Source organism: Castor canadensis, chromosome 12 (assembly GCF_047511655.1).
Source record: "Castor canadensis chromosome 12, mCasCan1.hap1v2, whole genome shotgun sequence".
In the NCBI taxonomy this organism is placed as follows: Eukaryota; Metazoa; Chordata; class Mammalia; order Rodentia; family Castoridae; genus Castor; species Castor canadensis.
Window position 1 is genome coordinate 52,577,501 of NC_133397.1, and position 21,846 is coordinate 52,599,346.

The window sequence follows — 21,846 nt, forward strand, 5'->3', positions numbered from 1 at the left end:
AGAATTTTTTTTAATCTTTAGGTAGGTATGGAGTAGGAGAAACTCCTGAGATTTAAAACTTAACATTGGTTAATGCGTTGTTTTGGCTGTGAACTCAGAAGGATTTGGGGAGGATTGTTAAAATGGGCAGTAAATGATTCGTTGTGGGATTCCCCTTATATGTAACTCTATCATGAAATCATGGTATACCTTGAATCGGTAAAGGAAAATTCTTCAGGTTTTGGGTTTTGGAGGGTTTTTTTCCAGGGGAAGCGGGTAGGGGGAGGGTACTCTCTTGCCCAAAGAGAAACTCTATTTGAAACATAAAAGATCAGACTTGACACATAGTGCATTGTTCTCCAACTAAGGTAAGAATCCAAGCTACATCTTATTTCCCTAAAAATTAACAGATGTGATTTTTTACGAAGCTATTTTTATGCATCATTACATATCAAGAAAATGAGCAACTGATGAATATAAATTTAAATGCCCTGGTATTTAGCAGGAGGCTCCTTGTGTGTGTGTGTGTGTGTGTGTGTGTGTGTGTGTTTAAGAAAGTTCAAAAAGAAAATAAAAAAAGGAAAGGGGACACACCAGTACCCATGTTCTTTCTGAAAGCCCCTTTGCATGTTTCACAATAATTCCATTCTTTATTTTAATGAGAGTTTTTAATCAGTAGATTTGTCTCTATCTGAAACTGAGATCAAATTGTAGGTGTAATTGTTCTGAGCCAATGCTAACAACAGTGAGGACACAAACAAAAACTCATTGTGAGTGACCAAAGGTCCCCAGGTATCCCCTTCATCAACATACCTGCTCCAGGTTCCCATTGGGAATTGCCTGGCAGAGAGTGATTGGGTTCTGAATAACACACTGCCAACCCTACCAGGAAAAAGGTGTGCAAGGCTCCTTCTTGCCTCTTTTACAGGAAGTTTAAACTTGAGCATCTCACCTTTAGGTGAATATAATTTGTTGCTTAGCACTCTAAGAACTTCGTATTTTGTCTACCTAAAGATATCAAAAAGAAAAAGGGAGGGAGCAAAAGGTGCAGCCTTCCTCTGGTGCACACATCAGCTGCACACAGCGCCTTGCCTTAGAGGAGCAACCTGCCCAGGTAAACCTTCCAGGCGCATTGCATCAGATTTGCGGGCATCAGTCTCTGGGGCAAACTGAGAGATGAGACACTTTGGTTGCCTGTCTACAAACTTCTAATTTGCCAGTTCATGGCAGCTTATTTTTCCAAGTGTTTTGTTCCAGGAACTGTGTGTATTTTTCTTTGTACATTTTGTGGATTTACCACAACTGGTTCTGACGGCTGCTGATTCTGTTAAATGAACACATTATAAAAAATCCTTTTTAAAACCTCAAGCAAAAGTAGACTCAAAATGTAACGGTAAAACATTTTAATGGAGTTCCAGTTGAGAGTTGGTTTAAAAAACAAGAACAAATGAAGGTACATAAGTCCTTTAAGTCAGCAGTAGGTTTAAACTGAATGTCTGTGTGTGTATCTGTGTGTGTGTGTGTGTTTAATGGGGAAAGAGTGGTGTTGCAAATCACCACAAATATTTACACTGTAATCCCTTTGTTCAAATCACATACTTTTAACAGGAAAAGCTGGAACTGTGGCTATTTAAAATTTTAAATATTCAAACGCCTGTAATTAACCATATGAAACAAATTACGTCGCATTTCTCCACACCAGCACATGCAACAAAAAATCCTGGTAGTGGATTGGGAGGTGGCAGAGTTGGGGAGACAACTCAGAGAGGAGGGAAGGACGATGTTTCATTTTACTACAGATCAAAGGAGAACAAGATGGGAACCGTGGCATAGCGAGCAATTCTTCCATTGCTGTCTTTCACACTGGGCTAGCTAAGTTTACACAATTCCCCAGACTAGCTGCATATTAAGCTTGCTGTGTACAGCTTTATTATGGTGCGGTGGTGGGAGAAGCATTAATATTCCAGCTCTGCATCTGACAGGGCATTTACATGCGCCCATCTGAGCGGCACCTGAGAGCCCCTCCAAGGTGCAGTAACTGTGCGCCTATTGTAAAGGCAAATGAAGCTCACCTATTCCCTGCTGGGATCAGAAGTGACCTCACCACCCCCATGCCTCAAATCCTTCCCTTGCCAACCTAACTCAATGCCATCGCAGAATGACGAATGAGCTTAGAAATGGACCCCAAGTTACTAACCCTGCTAAGAACAGCAAAAGCCTTTGCTGAAATGTTTTTAAAAATGCATGGGGAGTGCAGCTGGCCAGTAAAAAGCAGGAAGACAAATTCCAGGGAACCCAGTATGGAATACGTTACATTCTAAAACTGATTAGAAATACAGTCTGATGTTTACTACCTTCCAATTGAGTCTGGCATCAAGCATACTGGCTTTAATAATGCTGGCATTTCTTTATTATTATTATTACTTTAAATCTGCCTTTGGTCTCAAGGAGCACATGTGGAGAGCTAAGGAATTCTTATTCGTCAGATTACATTTCCTGGAAATTAAGTTTGTGACAGCAAATGACTCCAGTAGCAATAATATGGTTCATGCTCAAATTAATTAGGTCATTGTTGTAAAAACTACATGGCGAATTACAGAGGTAAATTTACTGATATTGGCCAGTGCTCTGTACCTAGGTAGAAAAAGGGAGAAACAGTTTAAGGGTACTTATTTACCTGGGCAGGGGAAAAAAAACAGAGTGGAGAAGAGTACAATGGTTAATTTTCTGTTTGGAATTCAAATAGAAATATTAGCCATTCTCCATCAATTCTATAGTCTGAACGTATTTCATGAGCTATATTATAATGTATTCCAAATTGGCACATAAAATCAAAACCTGCTTGATTTGAATTAATATTAAAAGTGGACCTTAAGTTTAAATCTTTTTTTTTTTCAAATCCTTGAAATAACAACACTGCTAACATTACCATGACCCAAACGACATCTGAACAAGCAGGAAGGTATAAAGATCCTTGGTGATTTAACCTCCTGCTAAAAAAGTGGCAAAGTGCCAGACTTGGTCCAGCTTGATGCTAAGTGCTCTTTATTGCACAAAGCTGGTAGTACTATGTGTAAAAACAGACTTGGACTTGGGGTAAATTTTGTCAAATGATTTCTCTGTGCAATAAAGGATGTGAACAGACCAATCAGAGTAGATTAAATTAATACCCAATGACACAATCTTCGTGCTTCTCCCTAGTTGGGCTTTCTACGTTGGTTAAATTTAAAATTTTCCCCCATAGGACAGCCAAACTTTCTTCCTTGCACATTGGCTAGTGTGCGAAGCCACCTCTTTTCCTTTATTAAACACCACCATTAAGAAATCATGAATATCTAAAACCTATCTCCCCAGGATCTGTTTCTGATGCACCCCAGTTTAGACCTCCCATATTAGCCAAACTACATGGAGGCTGCAGTGTGAAATTAATGATTTTCCAGAACTCTAAAATGTGCCATTAATATGCGTCCAACTTGCCTCTTCCCTGAGCTGAAGGTGCCTGTCCTGACCCTGCCTGGCGTTTCTACACCCAGTTGCATTTTCCAGCCTATGGGCAGCTCCACAATTAAATGCCACATTCACTGGGAGAAAGGTGTGCAAAACATATCTCAGATCCTTTAAAGGAAAAGGCACAACCTGTACCGCAACAAGGAATGGGGTGATTTGAGAAATTACAGCACTGTTTTTTTAAGCTTTCACAGAATAAACACAGAGAATGGGAGGGAAACTTTGTCCCTCTCTGCTCCTGTTCTTGAAGTGAATACATATTTGTGTTTCCAATAAAAGGCCATTTTTACATTAACTGTCTGTAACAGCAGGAGACAGAAAAACTAACACAATCCACATCACCCACAGGATGATCTTCACATCACGTGGACCTATTCTCAAAACTATTATTTATAAAAGACGACTAGGAAAATGCTCAATGCTTCTTTTCGGTGTCACCAAAAGGGTAACGTCTGAAGAACTTTAAGCTCTTTGGGATCGTCTACATTTTAGATTTTTTTCTTTTTTTTCTTTTTTTTGGCTTTCCGAAGTAAATTTAGCAGCCATGCGGGCCACTGTGTTTAATTAAGCTTTCAAAAGTCCTCTGACAATGCCAACAATTGTAGGGCACTTCTGCGGCTCAATCATGCAATCACTGTGACAGTTCTATTTACAATTTGTCTTAGAAAGAGTTTCTCTGACATTGTACTTTGACAAAACATCCAAGCTGCCAGTTCACAACCTTTCTCTGTCTTATTTACAAATACAGCTTGTATATAGGACTTCCAGTTTCATGAACATAAGTCTTTGGGTAGTGGCCTCACAATCATAGACTCCCTATGAAAATCCTAGGTATTTATTAGGAGACAATACTCTCTTCGTTCAGAAGGTAAACAAAATGTTTGCCAGCATATTTGGGAGGGGGTTGTTTTTGTTGTTTTGTTGCTTAACTGTTGTTGTTGTTGTTGTTGTTTTATAGTGGTGTTTTCTGTTTTTGCTGCCAGACTGAAAATTCACTTCAGAGATCAGTAGTTTTTATTCAAAATCACACAAATAAAGAGAAATGAAAAATAAGTAGCCATGATAAGATACTATAATTTATAGTCTCATTTACAATTACACAAATACATCCTCCAGTTCAGTCTGAGCTAGGAAAGAATTAGAATGGGTACAAAAAACAAAAAGCAAATTGATTTTCTAAATTCTGAAAAGCATGAAGTATGTTATACTTGATTTACCTGGAAGTAACATGCTAATGTATTTCCATTTTGAATGAGTATTTCCCCTTTCATTGGAGGATCTGTCTTACATATCATTATCTAGGTATCAGCTGTACTGTCTAGGCAAAAAATCTCAAATGCTCTAATATAAATGCTTATGTTCGTGATTTTAAGGAGAAAACCATGCTACATATCAGTAGCAGCAGACTCTACTGCATTTCATGGGATCTGTGGCATTTTTTTTTTCCATTTTCTCTACATGCTATGACAGACCAACCTTAATCTAAAGATTCCTATGTGCAATAATCCAAAACTACAAATCTGACACTGCAGAATAGTATTTTTGGGCTTTTCTGTAAAGGAAAAACAGTTTCAAAATCATTATTCTTCAATTAATATTTCCCCCAGCATAAAATAGTAACCTCAAAAACAAAACAAACAAAAACCCATAGTGAAAGCTCTGACTGCTAGTCAAAAGCTGCTTATATCTGATAGTGGATTTTTGACATCCCTATTGATAGACTGGGCCCACACAATGTAAGCTGCTAATTTCTAGTTAAATTAATATTCTTTCAGTGGTCTCCGTGGATCACATCACAAAATACTCCAAATATCTGAATAAAACAGTAAAAGCAACCTGACCAATGTCTGTGGGTACAGGTAACACATGTACACAGATATAGTATGAGAACACACATCCATTTCTTCAGCAGGTAAAAAGCATCCACCAAAAAACAGCTTTGAGAGGCTTGAGCACAGTCAAAAAGCATGCTATTTTACTGCAAATCTTAAGAAATCTACCTTATTCTCCTATTTGAAAGCCCTGAATTCTAGACTTTATGTATCTTAGGAAGATCTGTCACTGTTTTATTCCTGCTTCCTGCCTATAAAATGGCATAGAGCACACAGTGAACTCAAATCCAACTTACATCACTTTAATAAAGCCTTTCCTACCCAGCATGCTTAAATGACTTCCTTTTATGTAGTTGCCAAACATATTCTTCTAGAGATTCATCAATATATCTCTTTCCTAATATAGAACATTGCTTCTTTCTTTTTTGTGACACACAATTCAAATATCTACTGAATGATTACTGTTATTGTTTCCTTCCTCATCATAAAAAAGAAAAGCAGGCTTGGCATGGTGGAGATGTGCTTTAGAGAAATGGGTGAGGAGTACCCAGTCCGTCTTTCCAGAACTTCGTTTTAGGGGCACCTGAGGGCCAGAGCATCATAATTTATGGACAATGGTAGAATGCTAACTTCACCATACGAAACTCTGAATTCATTACTGTGAATTACAAGAAGTCATGATTCTAGTTACTGACATCTCCCTTTAAGATGTGATCATGCTATTTTATGCTGAGCCAATTCTAGGGTGGGAATGGAAGGAACTGAGACTTTGTAATTATTCGTGCATGAAAAGTTTACCTCACCTGGGTCACAGCACGTGTGTACCCACTGAATGTCTTAGACACCTTAGATAGCTTTCCTTCATGGTGAAATTATGTAGTATTAGGCCTGTAAAATATATTGCAAATTTGCTCCTCCTTTTTGTCTTGGGTTCTCTAGACTCTGCTATTGTACTAGTTCCTTAAGAAATAATAAATAAATACATGACAGCCAGGGAGTTAAAGCTAATTTCTTTCCCTGTGTATCTACATAGACTCACAACTATAAGAGTAAAAGCCTTAACTATTTATAAGGCTCCCCCTGCCTTCAGATTCCTCCTCTAAATACAGACGCCAGATTTTGGACCTGGATAACCTGAATCTGAAATAATCTATTTGGAACCTCAGGAAGAAGTGTGATTTTAATTCTTGCCTGACAAGACACTGTGTTTTGTCTTTTAAACGAGTAGCACAACATGTAAATACGATGTTACATCACGGAAGTGTTACTCCATATTTGGTGATTTAGCAAGGCTTTGGATCTCCAAAGACGACAAATCCCGTTCAGCCTGCTCTTGCTTCATTAATCATGCCTTACACTTCTGTTCATTTTCCTTCCAGTCACAAGACAGCACATGGAAATGGTCATTCCCATATCCTACTAGGGGTGGGGGGGATAAAAAATCTTAACCTACATGTCACATAAGCTAAATGTGGTGGATCCAAGAAAGACATTACACATGCAGCTTCCTTGGTAGTATACTTCTCTTATTACTACAGGGAAAGTATCTGAGTGCTACTGCAGAAAGCATCTTTTAAAAAAAAGAAAGAAAGAAAGAAAGAAAATGCCACATTTGATTTTAATGATCAAATTCCAGAGGAGAAGAGGAGAAATAATATGACATTTAATCCCCTGTAGACCACTGACCTATCATGGTTCAACTTTATGGTCAAACTATGTATGAGAGACAAGTTCCCATGAACTTGTATTGCACGCACTACCTTTCCTAAAACTGAACACCTTCTGCCTTCCCATGGCTGGGGGAGATGAAAGAAAATGATTCTTTGACAGGTAGGGGGGGTTCTGTCACCACAAAATCTGCATTTGCTTTGTCTGAAGTGCTAAATTTAAAACTGTTTCAAGGGTCACTATACAGTGTTGCTGTTTATTACTTAGAGTAGGGAATTTTAAGTGCCTCTGTTAGCCTTTAATTCCTTTTCCCTTGAGCTGCTGAGAAACCCACACACCTAGCTACCTCCCTGGTAAAATTAACCAAAGGAAAGAGAACTGTGTGAATGTATGTTTCTAAGCAAAATTCTACACCGCATTATAGTAGAAACAGTGGAGTCTGGACTGGACATTTGTAAGGGTGACATGTGGTTGTGTAAACCACAAACAAAATCAAGATACATCTGTCAAAACCACATCAGAGACAAGAGAGAGCACCGAAAAGCATTTATCATTGAGCTGAGGAGGCAGGCTGCAGGGAGCAGCCGTTCCTGTCAAACCAACCTTTTGAAATTTCCAACATGCCCTTAAACTTTTCGAGTAAGCATGTCTGTGCGCTTCAGCAACTGCCCTCTCTACTCTGGCCTGGCCAGTCGAAAATGGCATCTTAAAGTCAAGGTCACGGTGTCATCCCACCACGGGGCTGTGTTTAATTACAGCCCCATATGGGCTGACAGCCAATATGGATCTGAGGCTAGCCCTGGAACTCGATTAACTCTTTCCACCCTCTCCATACCACCCTGGCAGCCCACCCCACTTCAGGGAAGACCTGAGAACTGTACCCCTAGGGAGGCCCAATCAGGTATCCTCAGTCAGACAGATCATTGACTGAACTACAAATGCCTCGATGACCACTTTGCCTCTCACATGTCACCAAGGCCAGAAAAGGCCACTGGAAAGTGGACTAGGTATAGTAAGGTCCAGCACTTTAAAATGAGAAGGCAGACAAGGAGAAAGAAAGAAATTCAGAATCAGCAAATCCAGAGAGAGGGTGTCAGGTGTGTGTACCTATTCCACCTACACCTAATTCCATGAGGCAGGAAATATTTATTTTCTGTGTTCTGAATGTAAGCAATAGGAATGATTATTTTAACATCATGGACAGTCATATGCAGAAATACAGAAAGCACTTCACCATTCCTTACTGCTTGGCTACAGCGCCTCTGAAAATGAAAAGAAAACATGCAAACAGCTTTTCTCCTTGCTTCTCATTTACCTGCGATGTGTTCCTGTTTGGGGCAAATTCCTCTAGATGACGTTGATAAACAATCGTCATCCTCTGGCGTGACTTGGATGCCAACCTCCACGGGATTGGATGCTTTTTTCATCTCGATTGGCGAAGGAGAAGGTGGCTTATCCACAGCTTTTTCTAAGCAGAGGCTGCCATTGCATTGTTTCCGTTTGTGCTCGATAAAAATAAGAATGTCCCCCAAAGGGAAGTTCATCTGGCACTGCCCACAGGTAAGGAGGTCATGATCCCCTTCTGGCGCTCCCAATGGGCCGTGGTCCGGTTCATCATCTGTAAGAATGGCTTCAAGAGGTTCGGCTGTGGTTGGAGAAACAAAAGCACAATTATTAGAGTGCTAGAGAGGAGAGAAAAGGGGAAAATATATTCTCAACCCCACCCCCACCTCACCACATGATGGAAAGTGTCTCTGGCCTTCTCCATATAACACCCAGAAAATGTGAGAATACAAAGTGTGTAAGGATGTGAAGGTGATCAACAAGAAAGTAAATTTATCAATGAGGCAAACCATCATGTATTTAAAGAAATCTGTCTGACTTGCATAACTCCAGACAAAACACACACTCACACAACAGTTAACACAGGAGACATAAAGATAACTGAAATAACAACTACAAGAAAAACTGGTAAAAACATGGATTGAAACCAAATTTGTTTCTTTTTTTTCCTGTACACTAAGTTGTCCATTGTGCCAAAGAATAAAAAGAGAGGAGAATAAACTCACACACCCTTTGTGTGTGAACGTATGTACTCTTTAAGTATACAGACATAGCTTCATAAACTAGAAGGGTATTACACCACACAAAAACGTGCCACATGTACACTGTCCTAACAAGGAAGCAACTGCATTCACCTGTGAAAAGGTCTAAATAATAATCATAACGCAGCGTAATTCACACTGCCAAAAAACATTCTGATCTCACTCTCAGCAGTGCCACAAAATCAAAGAAATACCAAATTCACTGGCAATTCTTCTCAGACACATTAGCTAAATGGGATACTTTCGAGTACTTAAGAAAATAAGCCAATTAGTCATTTTTTCATTCTAAAGAAAGAAATGCCTAAAATATTCTAAACATGTTTGCACTTGGTGGCATCCATGACATAAAAATCAGAATGGTCAAGCAAATGCCACATTTCAGAACAAGACTGAGAAGTCCTTTCTTTAGACTTGAAATACTTTGCCTAATGTTGTCAAAGTTGACTAATTTTCTGAATGAGCTCCAAAACGCTTCATTATGGGACTATTTCTGCACACACAATCACCAGCGGATGGTATAACAAGGTAGACATGTTTTTCTTTCCTGTTTGCTTTTTTCTTTTTTTCTTAACTATGCACCAAAATACTGAAGCATCCATTTGAACAACTTCTGTCATTTTTTTTAACCTTCCAAATGTGGAAAGAAGGGCTCAAAAAACCTTATACTTGCTCTATCCAAAAAAAAAAAAAAAATCACAAAATACAAAACATATCCAGGATGCTGCCAGTTAAGAAAAGTGAAGTAGAAAATGTACAAGTCTTAAACAGTTAATCAGTCTGACCTTCTTTAGCAAGCTGCCAATTTCACATTTAATGAACTTAAAGCCACAGAGAATCAAAAAATAGATTTTAATTTGAGTGTAGAATATTGGAACAGATTTTGATAAAGTGCAAAAATCCAGTGAACTCAGGTTAAATTTATTTCAACCCTACCCAGGCTGAATATTGAGGGGGAAGATCTGGAGTAACTCCCAGATGTGTTGGGTGAAATAATATTGAGAGAGCCTGCCTAGCTGCACCTGTGCTGAAGTAGGACATGTCATAATTTCTAGCCTTTGGTACGCCTCCTAATTTAACATAAGGTCACCACAGGAATATGAAGGTTATCGCCCTACTAATAAAGACAGCAAAGTAAGCACCTAAATGTTTCTTTGCCCAACATCCTGACCAAAAGATAAATCCAGACTGCACATGCATACTTTTCAAATAAAAGGAGATGAACAGAAATGCTTTTGCATTGTGCCTTTATGTCATTTTTCTCCTACATTTGCTTTCATTTTGACCAAGTGAGGAGTGGCATAGGGAAGTCATTCTCCAAGATCCCTACTATTTGAATTAGAGATTTTAAATACACATTGACAAATGTGGCGTTTTGTGTTGTTTAGCATTCACTACAAGTTCTGAGGTTGACAGATGGAAGACTCAGGAAAAAATATTAAAGTTAAAACACTTTTGCAAATTCTATCAAGATTCGTTTTATTTTGTTGTTTATTTTTTGTTTTTTAAGATTATTATTCCGTAGGCCTAACAGATTTCTGAATGTGGGAACGTTATTTAGGAGTAAAAGGAGATAATCTCCTAGGTATCAAATAGTTAAAGGTAATTCGGTACAAAACAGACTTGGTTAAAGTCTTCTTAACGTAGTGACTGAACTGATTTACAATCAAAACCAGGAAATGAAGTGGTAATTCACAGGTTGCTGATTACACCTCCACATTTCACCTAATTAATTTTATAGGAGGCAAAGTTCTTGAAAATAACAAGATGATCAAATGTACAGATATAAAACCTGTAACCTCAACATTTTCTATGCTCTTAACGTAAATTATTGCTAATTAACAAGAATTATATCCTAATGTATGAAATACGTTTAACATCAGGATCCTTGAAAAACATTTGGCTAGTAATGTTCAGAGAAATATCAAAACGTGTTTTATTATTGCTGCTGTATTATTGAAAATCAGACCAAGTGGGGCACAAAGAAAATATGAAAATACAATTCTCTTGTTGCAGTCTACTGATTTGCATTGACATCTTTTCTCAGTGGCAATCAACATTTCCTTTCTGGGCATCAGATAATTTCTCCGTATTTTAATGCAAATTCCTCTTTCCCTAAAAACATTCCTAACCTCAGCCATTTTACCCCCTCCCTCAATTCAACTCCATCCTAATTCACCCCCACAATACCATCCTTTCTAAGCTGCGGCCTAACTCTGGCTACAAAGCGGGGAGTCCTCGATTGAAGTGGAAGGGAGTGGACAAATAATCATAATAATTAACCGCGAATTCTCTCTACAAGGGGAGGAAGAAATAGAAAATAAAACGCTTCTGCATTCAGCAATACAGACAAGAACGTCTCCGTGTCCCAGCCGCAGGCTGAGCTCTCTTTCCTGTCTACATAGTTGCAAAAGAATAATTTGGGGGGAGGGAAAAAAATCCTTAGAAGAAATGTTGGAAAGGAGCAAGGGATAATGAGGGCTGCAGGGGGAGGGGTAAAGGTAGATGTGTCTTCAAGTTTGCTCTCCAAGTCCTTCCCCTGGATTTTCTTAACGGGGTAAAGCAAACGGAGGGGGGAAAGCAAAGAAACAAAAGCGAAGCCAAGGGCTACAGGCCGGGGACCAGGGGGCCCTGCAGGGATGGGCCTTACAGAAAGTGAAGTTGGGCGCCGGGACTCTGAGGCACAAAGCGAGCAGCCTCTGGACTGTAGGCTCAGGCCGCGCTTGCTGCGAACACGTGCAGCAGCAACCTTCGGGGCAGGGACTTCAGGCCCCGAGGCGGCGGGTAGCCAGGAGCCTCGACTGCTGCCCTCCACGCCCATCCAGCGCGGCAGCAGGGTTCGCCAGTTGGTGAAAAAGGAAGTGAGGTTTGGAAAACTCGACTGGTTAACCTGGGGCAGTTTTGGTCTCACTACACACACACACCCCCCAAGCGCGGATCCTAAAATTCATCCAGTGCCCACACGCTAACACTTTGGAGGATCTGTGCAAATGCTTTTCCCCCCACAATTCTAGGCACCGGGTGTGCGCCAGGCGGCGACCACGGTTATTCATTATTAATGACGCTGCTTGCCCGCATCATTATGATGATAACTATTACTATTGTTGTGATTTCGGGCTCCAAGGCTAGAGCTGCAGGAGGCGGGGAGAGGGAGCTTCGAGATGCCGAGCCTCCCGGCAGTCCTGCAGCGGCCGCGTAGATCTGTGCTTTGCGCGGGGATGAGGGGGTGGAAGAAGTAAACCTGGAGACCAAATGCAAACTTGCCACATCCCTCCCTTCGGCCATCCCCCAAAGCCAGAGAGCCCGCACTCTCCTTTCCTCTCCACCAAAAATGCCCCGAAAGAAAGCGAAAACTGCTCGGCGCCCGGCGCGCCCTGGGCTCCACAGCTCGCGCACGGGGGTGTCGGCCGCGCGCTCGGGCGCTTCTCCGAGGCCCTGGCCAGAAGCATTTTTAAAGTCAAAATGAAGAACAAAGACATAAGGGGTGACGGGGTGGGGGGGGGAGGGAATTCTGCCTAACCGTTCGTTTCCCCCACACCCACACCACTCCCACCCTCGCAACGCTCGTCCCTCCCCGGCCAAAATACGCCAAGCGTGGGGGAGGGGGGAAGATGAGGGGGGGGGACGACTCTGGTACAGGTTCAAGTTCGCTGAGCTTTCTTGATCTTGTTCTGCCTCCTAGCGACCGAATGGCTCATTCAGACCACGTAGCTGGCGGTGGGGGGAATCCTGAAGACCGGGAAGGCTTCAGCACCCCTCTGAGTACCCAGAAAATGAAAGAAGCGACCTTCTTACCCCCACCCCAAAACTGGCCCCCTAACCCAGTGTCCGCACCAGGACAGAAGGGGGTTGTCTACCCCTCCCAGCCTGGAGTGTCCCGAAATGGAGCCAAGAAGGAGGAGGGTGGAGAGCAGCTCGGGCTGAGCGCCCCAGTCTGTCCTTTGAGCCCCCTCTGCATCCTTTCGAGCAGCCTGGCTTTCCCGAGTCCAGCGAACACTGCCCTTCCTTCCCGCCGGTACCTGGCCGGACTGTAACTTCACACCGCCTTGCGCCGCGTCTGCTCCGCATCCGGCGCGGCCGGGGGAGTGGGGGGCGGGGGAGAGCGGGGAGGGAGGGATGCGCGGGGGTGGGGAGAGGGAGGGCCCCGCAACGTGCCCGAGCGGGGGAGCTTCCCAAGTGTGTGACAAGTTCCAGGGCCCAGTAAAAAATTCAATTCCCTGTGCATACCCCCTGCCTTAAAAACACAGGAAAGTATAGGTGGTCCTTTAAACTTGCATTAAAAAATTTAAAGTAAGAGGGCAGGGAGAACGCTTTGATGGGGGCCCTTCCACGCTTTTTTCTCCTGACTCTCAAAAGTTTCCTATCTGCCCACCTCCCGCCTTTCCACACGCACCTCAGCTAGAGATAACTACCACCACCACCACCACACCTTACATAGACTCACAAGGACTCCTGGCCGAGACTGCCAGGCCCAGGGTAGAGGACAAGAACCCAAGAGTGGAGCGCGCAGGGTCCTAGTAACCAGCACCCCCAAGATGCATACCCGGACACACTTATATCCTGTTCCCCCCGCCACACCTGGCCTGACCGCACTTGGGTTCAGGAGGCTGCTAGCCAGAGTGGGAGCGGGGGCAGGGAAAGCACGTGGTGACCTCTCTGCTGTTGGGAGCTATGGACTAGAGAAGTCGGAGAGTGGCCAGGGCGGAGTGGAGGGGGCGCGCAGAAGGCGCTTTTACAGTTGCTTTGCAAAATAAAAATGCTTTGCAAAACCGAGTTTCATCCAGTCGATCTCGAAGTCTGGGAGGTCGGGAGGAGATCAGAGTATTGTGTTGGGGGCGGACAGACACTGCAGGCCGGTCTGGCTTAGAGTCGCAGCATCGCCGGCCGCGGTGCCCGGCGGGTGGGCGGCGGGCGCGGAGTGGGTGATCCCGGGCTTGGCTGGGGCGCGGCGAGGCCAGGCGAGGCCCGGGCGAGGCCAGGCCGCTGCCGCCGCCTGCTCCAGGGCTGCCGCGCCGCGCTAGGTCCTCTGTCTGTTTGTTGGCAGGAGGCTCCCGCACACGCGGTGCTTGTAAACATTCAGACACGAGATTTTTCCCAATCAAAATCCACTTCCACTTTTTTTGAAAATCTTCCAAAAAATAGTAAGAGGAGGGAGTTCCTCGCTCCCTCTCTGTGCCGCCGGCGCTCTAAGTTTGCAATTGAAGAGGTTTTTGGGGAAGGGGATGATTGTCAATTTTTTTTCTCGATTAGAGATTGAGAATTTTTGCTGGGGGTGGGGGGTTGGGGGAGTCAAAGAGGAAAGCCGTGAAGAAAAAAGCTAGCGGAGCGTTTGGCTTCTGTTTGGGAGCAAGAAAATGTACATTCTCTTGCCTTGTTTAATTTAATTTTTTATTTATTTATTTTGCACGCCTTCTCCTAGCCTTCCCTAAGGTTCCGCCGGGAGGGAGGGCAGCGGCAACCCGGCGACGGCGGCCCGGGCTCCCTCCCTCCTCTACCGCGTGCCCCCCGGTCGCCTCCTCCCCAGGCCCTAGCTCCTGCCCTTCGGCGGCGGCGGCGGCGGCGCAGGAGGGCAAGCGCGAGAGCCGGCACAAAAGGCGGCGGGACAAACACCCACCTCGGGCCGGAACAAAAGGCGGCAACGCCGGCCGCGTCTCCGGTCCTTCCCGGTCACCCGGCTCTCCCGGTCGCCGCAGACCCTCTCTCCCCATTCAGCAGACTCAGGAGCGCCAGGGACCCCCTTCCACAGTGCCACTTTCGCACTATTGTGGGGATGACTACTTTCTTCTCGCTGCACACTTGACCGTGCGCACGTTGGTGTCCAAGGGCCAGTCTCACCTCTTTTCTCCCTAGGAATTGTTTTTTAGTCTTGGACTCACTCCCCCCTCCATTTTCCTACGTTGAGTGGAAGCAACCCCTTTTTTCTTCCAGCTCCCACCCCCAGGTTTGCATGTGAGTTGTTCGCAGCCTTAGTATTGTTCATTAATTTGCAAAACTAGGAGGAAAATCATTGCATTCCTTTTTGAAAGGAGAAATAAAGCGGCGGAAAGGAGGGAAAAGGTATCACATTTTTGTAAAAATTGAATAAAATTAAAAGATGCGTGCTATCTCAAAAGTGCACACACGGTTATGGTTCGTGAGGGAATGAAGGGCTTTTTTTCTTTTAATCTCTTTTACCTCGACTCTCGGAGGTTTTTCACGTGAAAAATTTTAAAATGCATGCACACACCCCTCGCTCCCCCTCTCTCTAGCTTCTCGTCCTGCGCGCTCTCGTGATTATTAATAATTATTATTACTATTATTGGGTTACTTACGCGAGAATTCCCGTTTGCTTAAGTGCTGGGGTTTGCCTTGCTTGCGGCGAGACATGGTGGGCTGCGGGGCGGGCGGCGGCGGCGGCGGCGGCGTGCGGACGACGGCTCGGTTCACATCGGGAGAGCCGGGTTAGAAAGAAGGAGACTCCAGAGAAAATATCTTCATCAGTGCCTTTTGACATCCAAAATAAATTAGAAATAATACAAAGATGGCGCAGGGAAGATGAATTGTGGGAGAGCCGTCATGGCTTTTTTTTTTTTTAGCAAAAAAAAAAAAAAAAAAAAAGAGTGAGAGAGAGAGAAGAGAGATAGAGGGGGAGAGAGAGAGAGAGAGAGAGAGAGAGAGAGAGAGAGAGAGATGAAAAAAATGGCAAAAGCCCCCCTGAGCTGCAAGTTCAAGTGCGGACGTGACGTCCCTGCGAACTTGAACGTCAGGAGTCTGGATGGACAGAGACACACAAAACATGGGCAGGGCGAGCAGGAGAGAAGGGGAGGAGGGAAGGGGAAGCTCACACCAATGGACACACATCAGGGGCTGGACATGAAAAAGAGACCAGGACAAGCCAATGGCCAGTGCGGGGCGGGGGAGGTGCGGGGCGGGGGGCTCCGCAGACGCCAGACGCGGCCCCTGGGGGAGGGGCGGGCGGAGGGGAGGGGGCTCTGGGGCCGCTGGCTCACCAGTGGCCGCAGCTAGCTCCGCGGCGGTGGCGTGGCCGGGAGAGAAGAAAGGGTCGGCGGGGTGGGAGGGGGGAGGGGGGGAGCGGGGCACCCCGCTCCCCCCCTCACTCTGACCCTAAAATGAAAGATTATTTAAGAGGGGGGGAAAAAAAAGCCAGAGTGCACCAGGAGGCTGCTGCCCAGGGCCGGGGAAGCGCGGGCGGAGGGAAGCCAGGTAGAGTTGCTCCCGGACACCCTCCTGCGTGCGCACACCCACTTCCCCTCCCCGCCGCCGCCGCGCTCGCTCCCCGCCTGCGGACGCCTGGGGCCGAAGTGAAAGCCCCGAGCCCGCGGCAGCGCTCGGCAAACTTTGCCCAAGGAAAGGATAGGAAAGAAAAATCACCCGAAGTTGAGAGCTGAGCCTCCAAGTTAGAGCTCCGCAGCGGGAGAGGGGAGGCGGGAGGGAGCGCGTGGCGAAGCGGAATCCAACCCAAGTTTGGAGGGTTGCGGGTCCGGAAGGGCAACGCCGGGGCCTCACGGAGCCCGGGCGGCCTGAAGAGAGGAGGTTGAGGAGAGAGTCAGGCGGCGCAGGCCTCGGCCCAAGGACCGGGAGGGTGCCCCCAGGGCAAGCCAAGGACCGAAAATCTGAGCGCCCCAAAAAGCAACTGAGTCTAAATGCAACTGGAAGCACCAGGTCCCAAGCTCCCAGGAATCTCAGAAAGAGAAAGAGGCCGAGGAGTAAAGATCAAGGAGCCAGAGTCAGGGCGCGTTCCACTCTCGGGAGGGGAGCGCCAGGGGCCGGGGCGAAAGAGGCGCCGAGGCGTCCACCTCTCAGAGCTGCCAGGGCTGGAGGACAAAGCGCGGGCAGTCCTGGGAGTCCCAGTCCCTGGGAACGCACTCCGGGCACTGCGGGAGGTCCCCGAGCCGGGTCCCAGGAGGGACACACCCCCTCCCACTCCAGAGCGACTGCGATAGCACGGAGGGATGGAAAATAAAATGTTTCTTAAAGGCAGAACACAACTGTTCCTAAGCTGTTACCCGAGGAAAGAGAAAATGGGGAAAGGAGAGAGAGTAACTGGTTCGCAGGAGCAGCGGGGAGGCCACCGTGGTGTGATGACCGCCCCGGGTTAGAGCCGCGCTCTCCAGGCGCCAGCGGCCACCGCACACACCCCGGATCCCGCAGCCCCTACTCGCCTCTCTGCAGACGTTGCCTGGAAATTAAGGAAGACCTGTTGGAAATAAACCCCTGTCTCTTTAATGCACACACGCACACACACGCGCGCTGCCGCTGTCAAAAAGCGGGCTTCACTCTGGCGTGGGATACTTTCAGTTTTACGTAAAATGTACAGCAACAGCACCCCCTGCGATTGGAAAGTTTATTCAGAAACGTGCTTGCAAAGTCCCCCGGCGTCTCCCGCCTCCCAGCCTCCCAGCCTGCCTGCACCACCCAGCAGCCGCTGCCGCCGCCGGGGAGATCGCGCTGGGATTCCAAATCCGGAAGGGCCAGGGTGGGGGGCATGGGGGATGGGGAGAGGAAAAGGGACTGGAGTCCAGGGAAGATGCGGAGGGTGCCGGGTGGAGACGCGTAGCCGAGGCCCGCGAGCCCCCGAGCTGCAGGTGGACGTGTGTGACTGTGTCTGCAGAGCGAGGAGTCTGCCTTCCCTCTCCTCCCAGCGACTCCACATCCCCTCGCCTCGTCTCCTCCTCCTCAGTCTTAGAGGTGTCGTTCCCGTAAATTCACCCGACCCGGCGGGGGGCTTTATTGTTTTAAGCGAGGGCCTGGGGCTCACACGCGCTCACCCACCTCCCAGCCTCGCCAGCAAGCGGCTATTTATTCCTGTGTCGTCTTAGGAAAGTTTCAAACCTATTAGAAAATGACTGACTTGCCTAGCTCGGAGAAGCTTCGGGGCCCTGAAGAAAAGGAGGTTTTGACGCCCAACATAAGAAGAGGTGTGGGCTGGACTGGATTTGTGTAAAAGAGTCTGTTATTATTGTTTCCCTACAGTGGGGGGAGGGGGGTACCTCAAATTCTGTTTAAGCAAGAAGATTCACTTGCAGTAAAACCCTGTAGCTGTGCGTGACACCATTTCCCCTTTTCATTGAGTCTTCAGAGCAGGTCAGCATCTCTCTTTCTCTGCTGTGTTTTGTCTTGCTAAACCAGCCTCCAAGCCACCGAATGAATGTCACTGCCGGGGGAGGAGGGGAGGCGGAACCGTGAGTTGGCCGGCTGGAGGGAAGGTGAGGAGAGGGAAGAAGAAAGTAAAAGTGGGAGGCCATTGAAAAATAAATAAACAAAAGCCCCTTCAGGTAACAATGGTGAGTGAGCCAGACTCTTTCAGAAAAGAACTGTTCACATTTGAATCTTGTTCTCATCCATCCATAAAAGTCCATACAGTGAAAAGACATATAAGTGGGCAAATTGTGTTGTAGAAATATACAGTACATATGTGTGATTTATATATAATGGTGTGTCTAAAGCTTTTCAGGGTTGACTGTAGTGTAAAAAGTAATGACTTTATTACCTCTGAAAGGTTCTGTGGTTCACATTTAACAGTCTTCTGAATTACAATTCATTACACAATTGTGTGCGCTCTAAAACCGGCACCCTATCAGGACTGTTATCTGTGGTTATTTCCAATAAATAACTGGCAACATTTTATTGATTTTCTTTTTAAAAAATCATAGGAAATTAAGCACTTAGTTACAAGTAGGTCTGTTGTGTTACTGCACTTGTTTCAGATTCCAGGGGGTTCCTTCCGAAACCACATCTTAAAACATACATTAAAGAGCCAGCTTTGCAGCTGCTTTCCCTGGGTGCCAATGGAGAGGTAAGCAGCGACGTTTCCACCATTAACATATATTTAATTTCACCGTCATAAAATGCCCAGGGTGAAGAACTGCCCTCCTCTCCCGCCCCTCCCCCAGCCAGATTTCACCCAGTCCAGAAAACTAGGGCTGTGCACCGGCATTTGATCTTTTCCTCATCGCCAACCTCCCTTCCCCGGTCCCTAGTGCTCTCCGGTCCGGGTGACGCCCCCTCCTTCATCGCTGCTGGATGCTCACTACAGTGCCCAAAAGTGGGGGAGGGGGAGGGTTCCTATGTTGTGTTTAAAGAAGTAAAAATATGTTGTTCTAAGAAATTTAAAAATATTACATAAGTATTGATTAATGATGCAGGTGGTTTTGTAGAGGGGGGTGAAAGGTCACGTTAAATGCGCACACTTGGATATACAATAAGTATATTTACCTTTCCAGAAATGGCTTTTAGAAAGCAATAAATTATGACAACGTTAAAATTATTTTCTGGCCGTTCAGTTTAACTTCGTTTGGGGCTGTAGAAGCTTTGCTGCTTGCATTGAGAAGGTAATTACACTCCGTGGGCTCTTTCCCAAACCTTGGTGACGACACTGCGAGTAAACTCCAGGCCAACAGACGACCCCTCCCCTCCCCTCCTCCCCCTTTTTATCTTGCCGGCGGAGGAGACTCCCCAGTACTTCCTGCAGTATATATTCTGCCTCTGATCTCCGTACTTAATAGCCAAGTCCTGGTTTATGCTTTATAATGTGTTGACAAGTTTTCTAACAGACTTTCTGAAATAATGCACATATATTCACGTCGGTTAGAAACCCACCGTATTTTTAGAGTCGAGTAGATCTATACCCTAATGCAGTGAGAGAGTGTAAATCATAGAAGATTTCATAGTCCTTTCAGTAGTTTTCGGTATGAAGTATGAGCCGCGTGGCCTCCAGACGTAACCTTTTAGAAAAAAAGACAGTGCTTTTATTTTATGGTGTAAAGTGCTTTTAGCTCCAGGGCTCTGAACGTGAATGTGGTCAACAAACAGCTCCAAGAGAGAGAGACTTACTACAGTCCCAGCCTCGTGCGAGGATTGCCTGGCGCGGGGGACTTGGACTGAGCCGGAGAATGAAGGGTTAAAAGGTCTGTCTCACAGAAACTACAAGATTAAAATAAAATATTCACTGTCTGCCTTTAGGGGAACACTATAGATAAATAAATGAATGACTGAATGAATGATTTAAAATACAAAATACAATCAGTCCCACCTTGCTTTTTCCTCATCTCTTTTTTTCTTCTTATCTTCTTATTTTTTTATTTTTCCTAATTGGCAGATCAGAAAATAGAGTACGGGCAGTCATCTTCATAAAAATAAAACAAGTTTAGATCCTACACTTGGCATAAGTTTCATATCTGGGGTTGTTGAGGATGGAAGTGGTAGGGTGTTGTTAGACAATGGAAGACAAATTTTATAGGGAGGGAAGTTGTATTTGAGGAAGGGAGTGGGCTTTTTCTTCTTCTTCTGCTCCCAATGTGACCCAGAGCCTGGACCTAAGGAGGCCCCTGGGCAGGGCAGTATCTGTACCTTCTGCAAAGGCACAGACTTGCCCCAAAGGGGTTCAGGAGAGAACCATTAGTCAGTCTGCCATCTTTCTCCAGAGGCTCCCTGGGCCTTTGCTGGGTGGGGGGGGGCGGGCTGTTGTCTGTAACTGAATGGACCTATCCAAGGAAAAGAAGGATGGGAGGGAGGAAGGGAGGGAGGGAGGGAGGGAGGAAGGGAGGGAGGGAGGCAGGCAGGAAGGAAGGAAGGAGGGAGGAAGGGAGGGAAGGAAGGATGGAAAGGAGGGAGAGTGGAAGGAAAAAGCTAAATCTGCTGTAAGTCTTTTCTTGCCTATAGACTGGGCTGCTGTGTGCTAAGTCTGTAATGTGGATGTGGGGGAGCAATCTCTCACCACTTAAGAGTCCCCTTTGAAGAGACAAGGAGTTCTGGTTAGAACACTGTTGGGTGAAATACTTAATTTAGCTTCCTAACATTAACATCAAAGACACAGAGGTCCTGGGCAATGCTGCCAGTGCAAAGAAAGTATGCACTAGAGACTTCCTGGTGCACTAATCAGCAGACAGTAGGTGCTCAATAAATGGTCCTTAGTGAATGGACTCACAGATCCTCTCACCACATTCATGAAACCAACATAACCCTCCAAACTCTGTTCATTCCCCTCCCCCCCCAAAAAAAACCAATAAGGCTTTGATCAGGCAATCCTACTGTGAGAGTGCATTTAATCCTAAAAGTGATTCCACACCAAGGATAGTGAGTTCAAAAAAGATTATTGCAACTATCAAAGCAGCTGAACAATTAACAATAGAAGGCAAGATATTTCCATCATCTCCAGCAGCCTGCATTGTCACATAGCTTCCAAATTAACCAGTATCAAGAACCCAGTATCAAATGATTCATTTTTTTAAAATATTGCTTTTTGGATATGTACAAATCTGCTTTTGCAAATGAGGGCATTGCTAAAGGAAAAGTGCAATCAAAACGACCAAAAATAAAACATATTCTGGACATTATTTCTCTTCCCCAACACCCAATCTTAAAATACAACCTTCACCTATTTGCTTCCTTTTCCTTTTTTTTTTTTTTTTTCTTTCTTTTGGTAAATAAAGGGAAAAGCAACACACACACACACACACACACATCTGGTCTGACATTTTGTACAGCAAGTTTCAGCCCAATGTGATTTAAAACAATGTGAGTTAAAAACCTCTTAAAATTTGGGTTTATAATGGAAACGCTGACAGACTCTTAATTACAGCAGCCTCACCAGACACTGCTATAATGAAATAGTTGTGCTTCATTACTATAGAGGCACCATAGTTAAGGGTCTGTCAGTGTTTCTATTATAAACCCCAAGTTTAAGAGTGTTATAACTTGGCTATTTAAATGGCACTGGGTGGAATTCAAGTTATCAGTCCAGATGTGAAGTTGTTTTA

The 21,846-nt window shown here is 45.3% G+C and overlaps 1 protein-coding gene across 10 annotated transcripts in view; it reads right to left on the minus strand.

The window, feature by feature from the left end:
• The window catches only part of Bcl11a (BCL11 transcription factor A), a 97,951-nt gene extending 80,615 nt beyond the window's left edge, over positions 1 to 17,336 (minus strand). The window contains exons 1-3 of one of the 10 annotated variants that reach the window (XM_074049773.1): positions 16,460 to 17,336; positions 15,400 to 15,571; positions 8,302 to 8,631 (exon numbers count right to left, since the gene is read on the minus strand). In XM_074049773.1, coding sequence (XP_073905874.1) covers positions 8,302 to 8,631; positions 15,400 to 15,454 — 385 coding nt within the window. In that variant the 5' untranslated portion in view covers positions 15,455 to 15,571; positions 16,460 to 17,336. Of the gene's footprint in view, positions 1 to 8,301; positions 8,632 to 12,922; positions 13,075 to 13,107; positions 13,158 to 14,702; positions 15,258 to 15,399; positions 15,989 to 16,459 lie in introns of those variants that run through there. The other 9 variants (XM_074049776.1, XM_074049775.1, XM_074049782.1 and 6 more) reach the window with 9 other exon arrangements.
• Between the last annotated feature and the right edge of the window lie 4,510 nt (positions 17,337 to 21,846).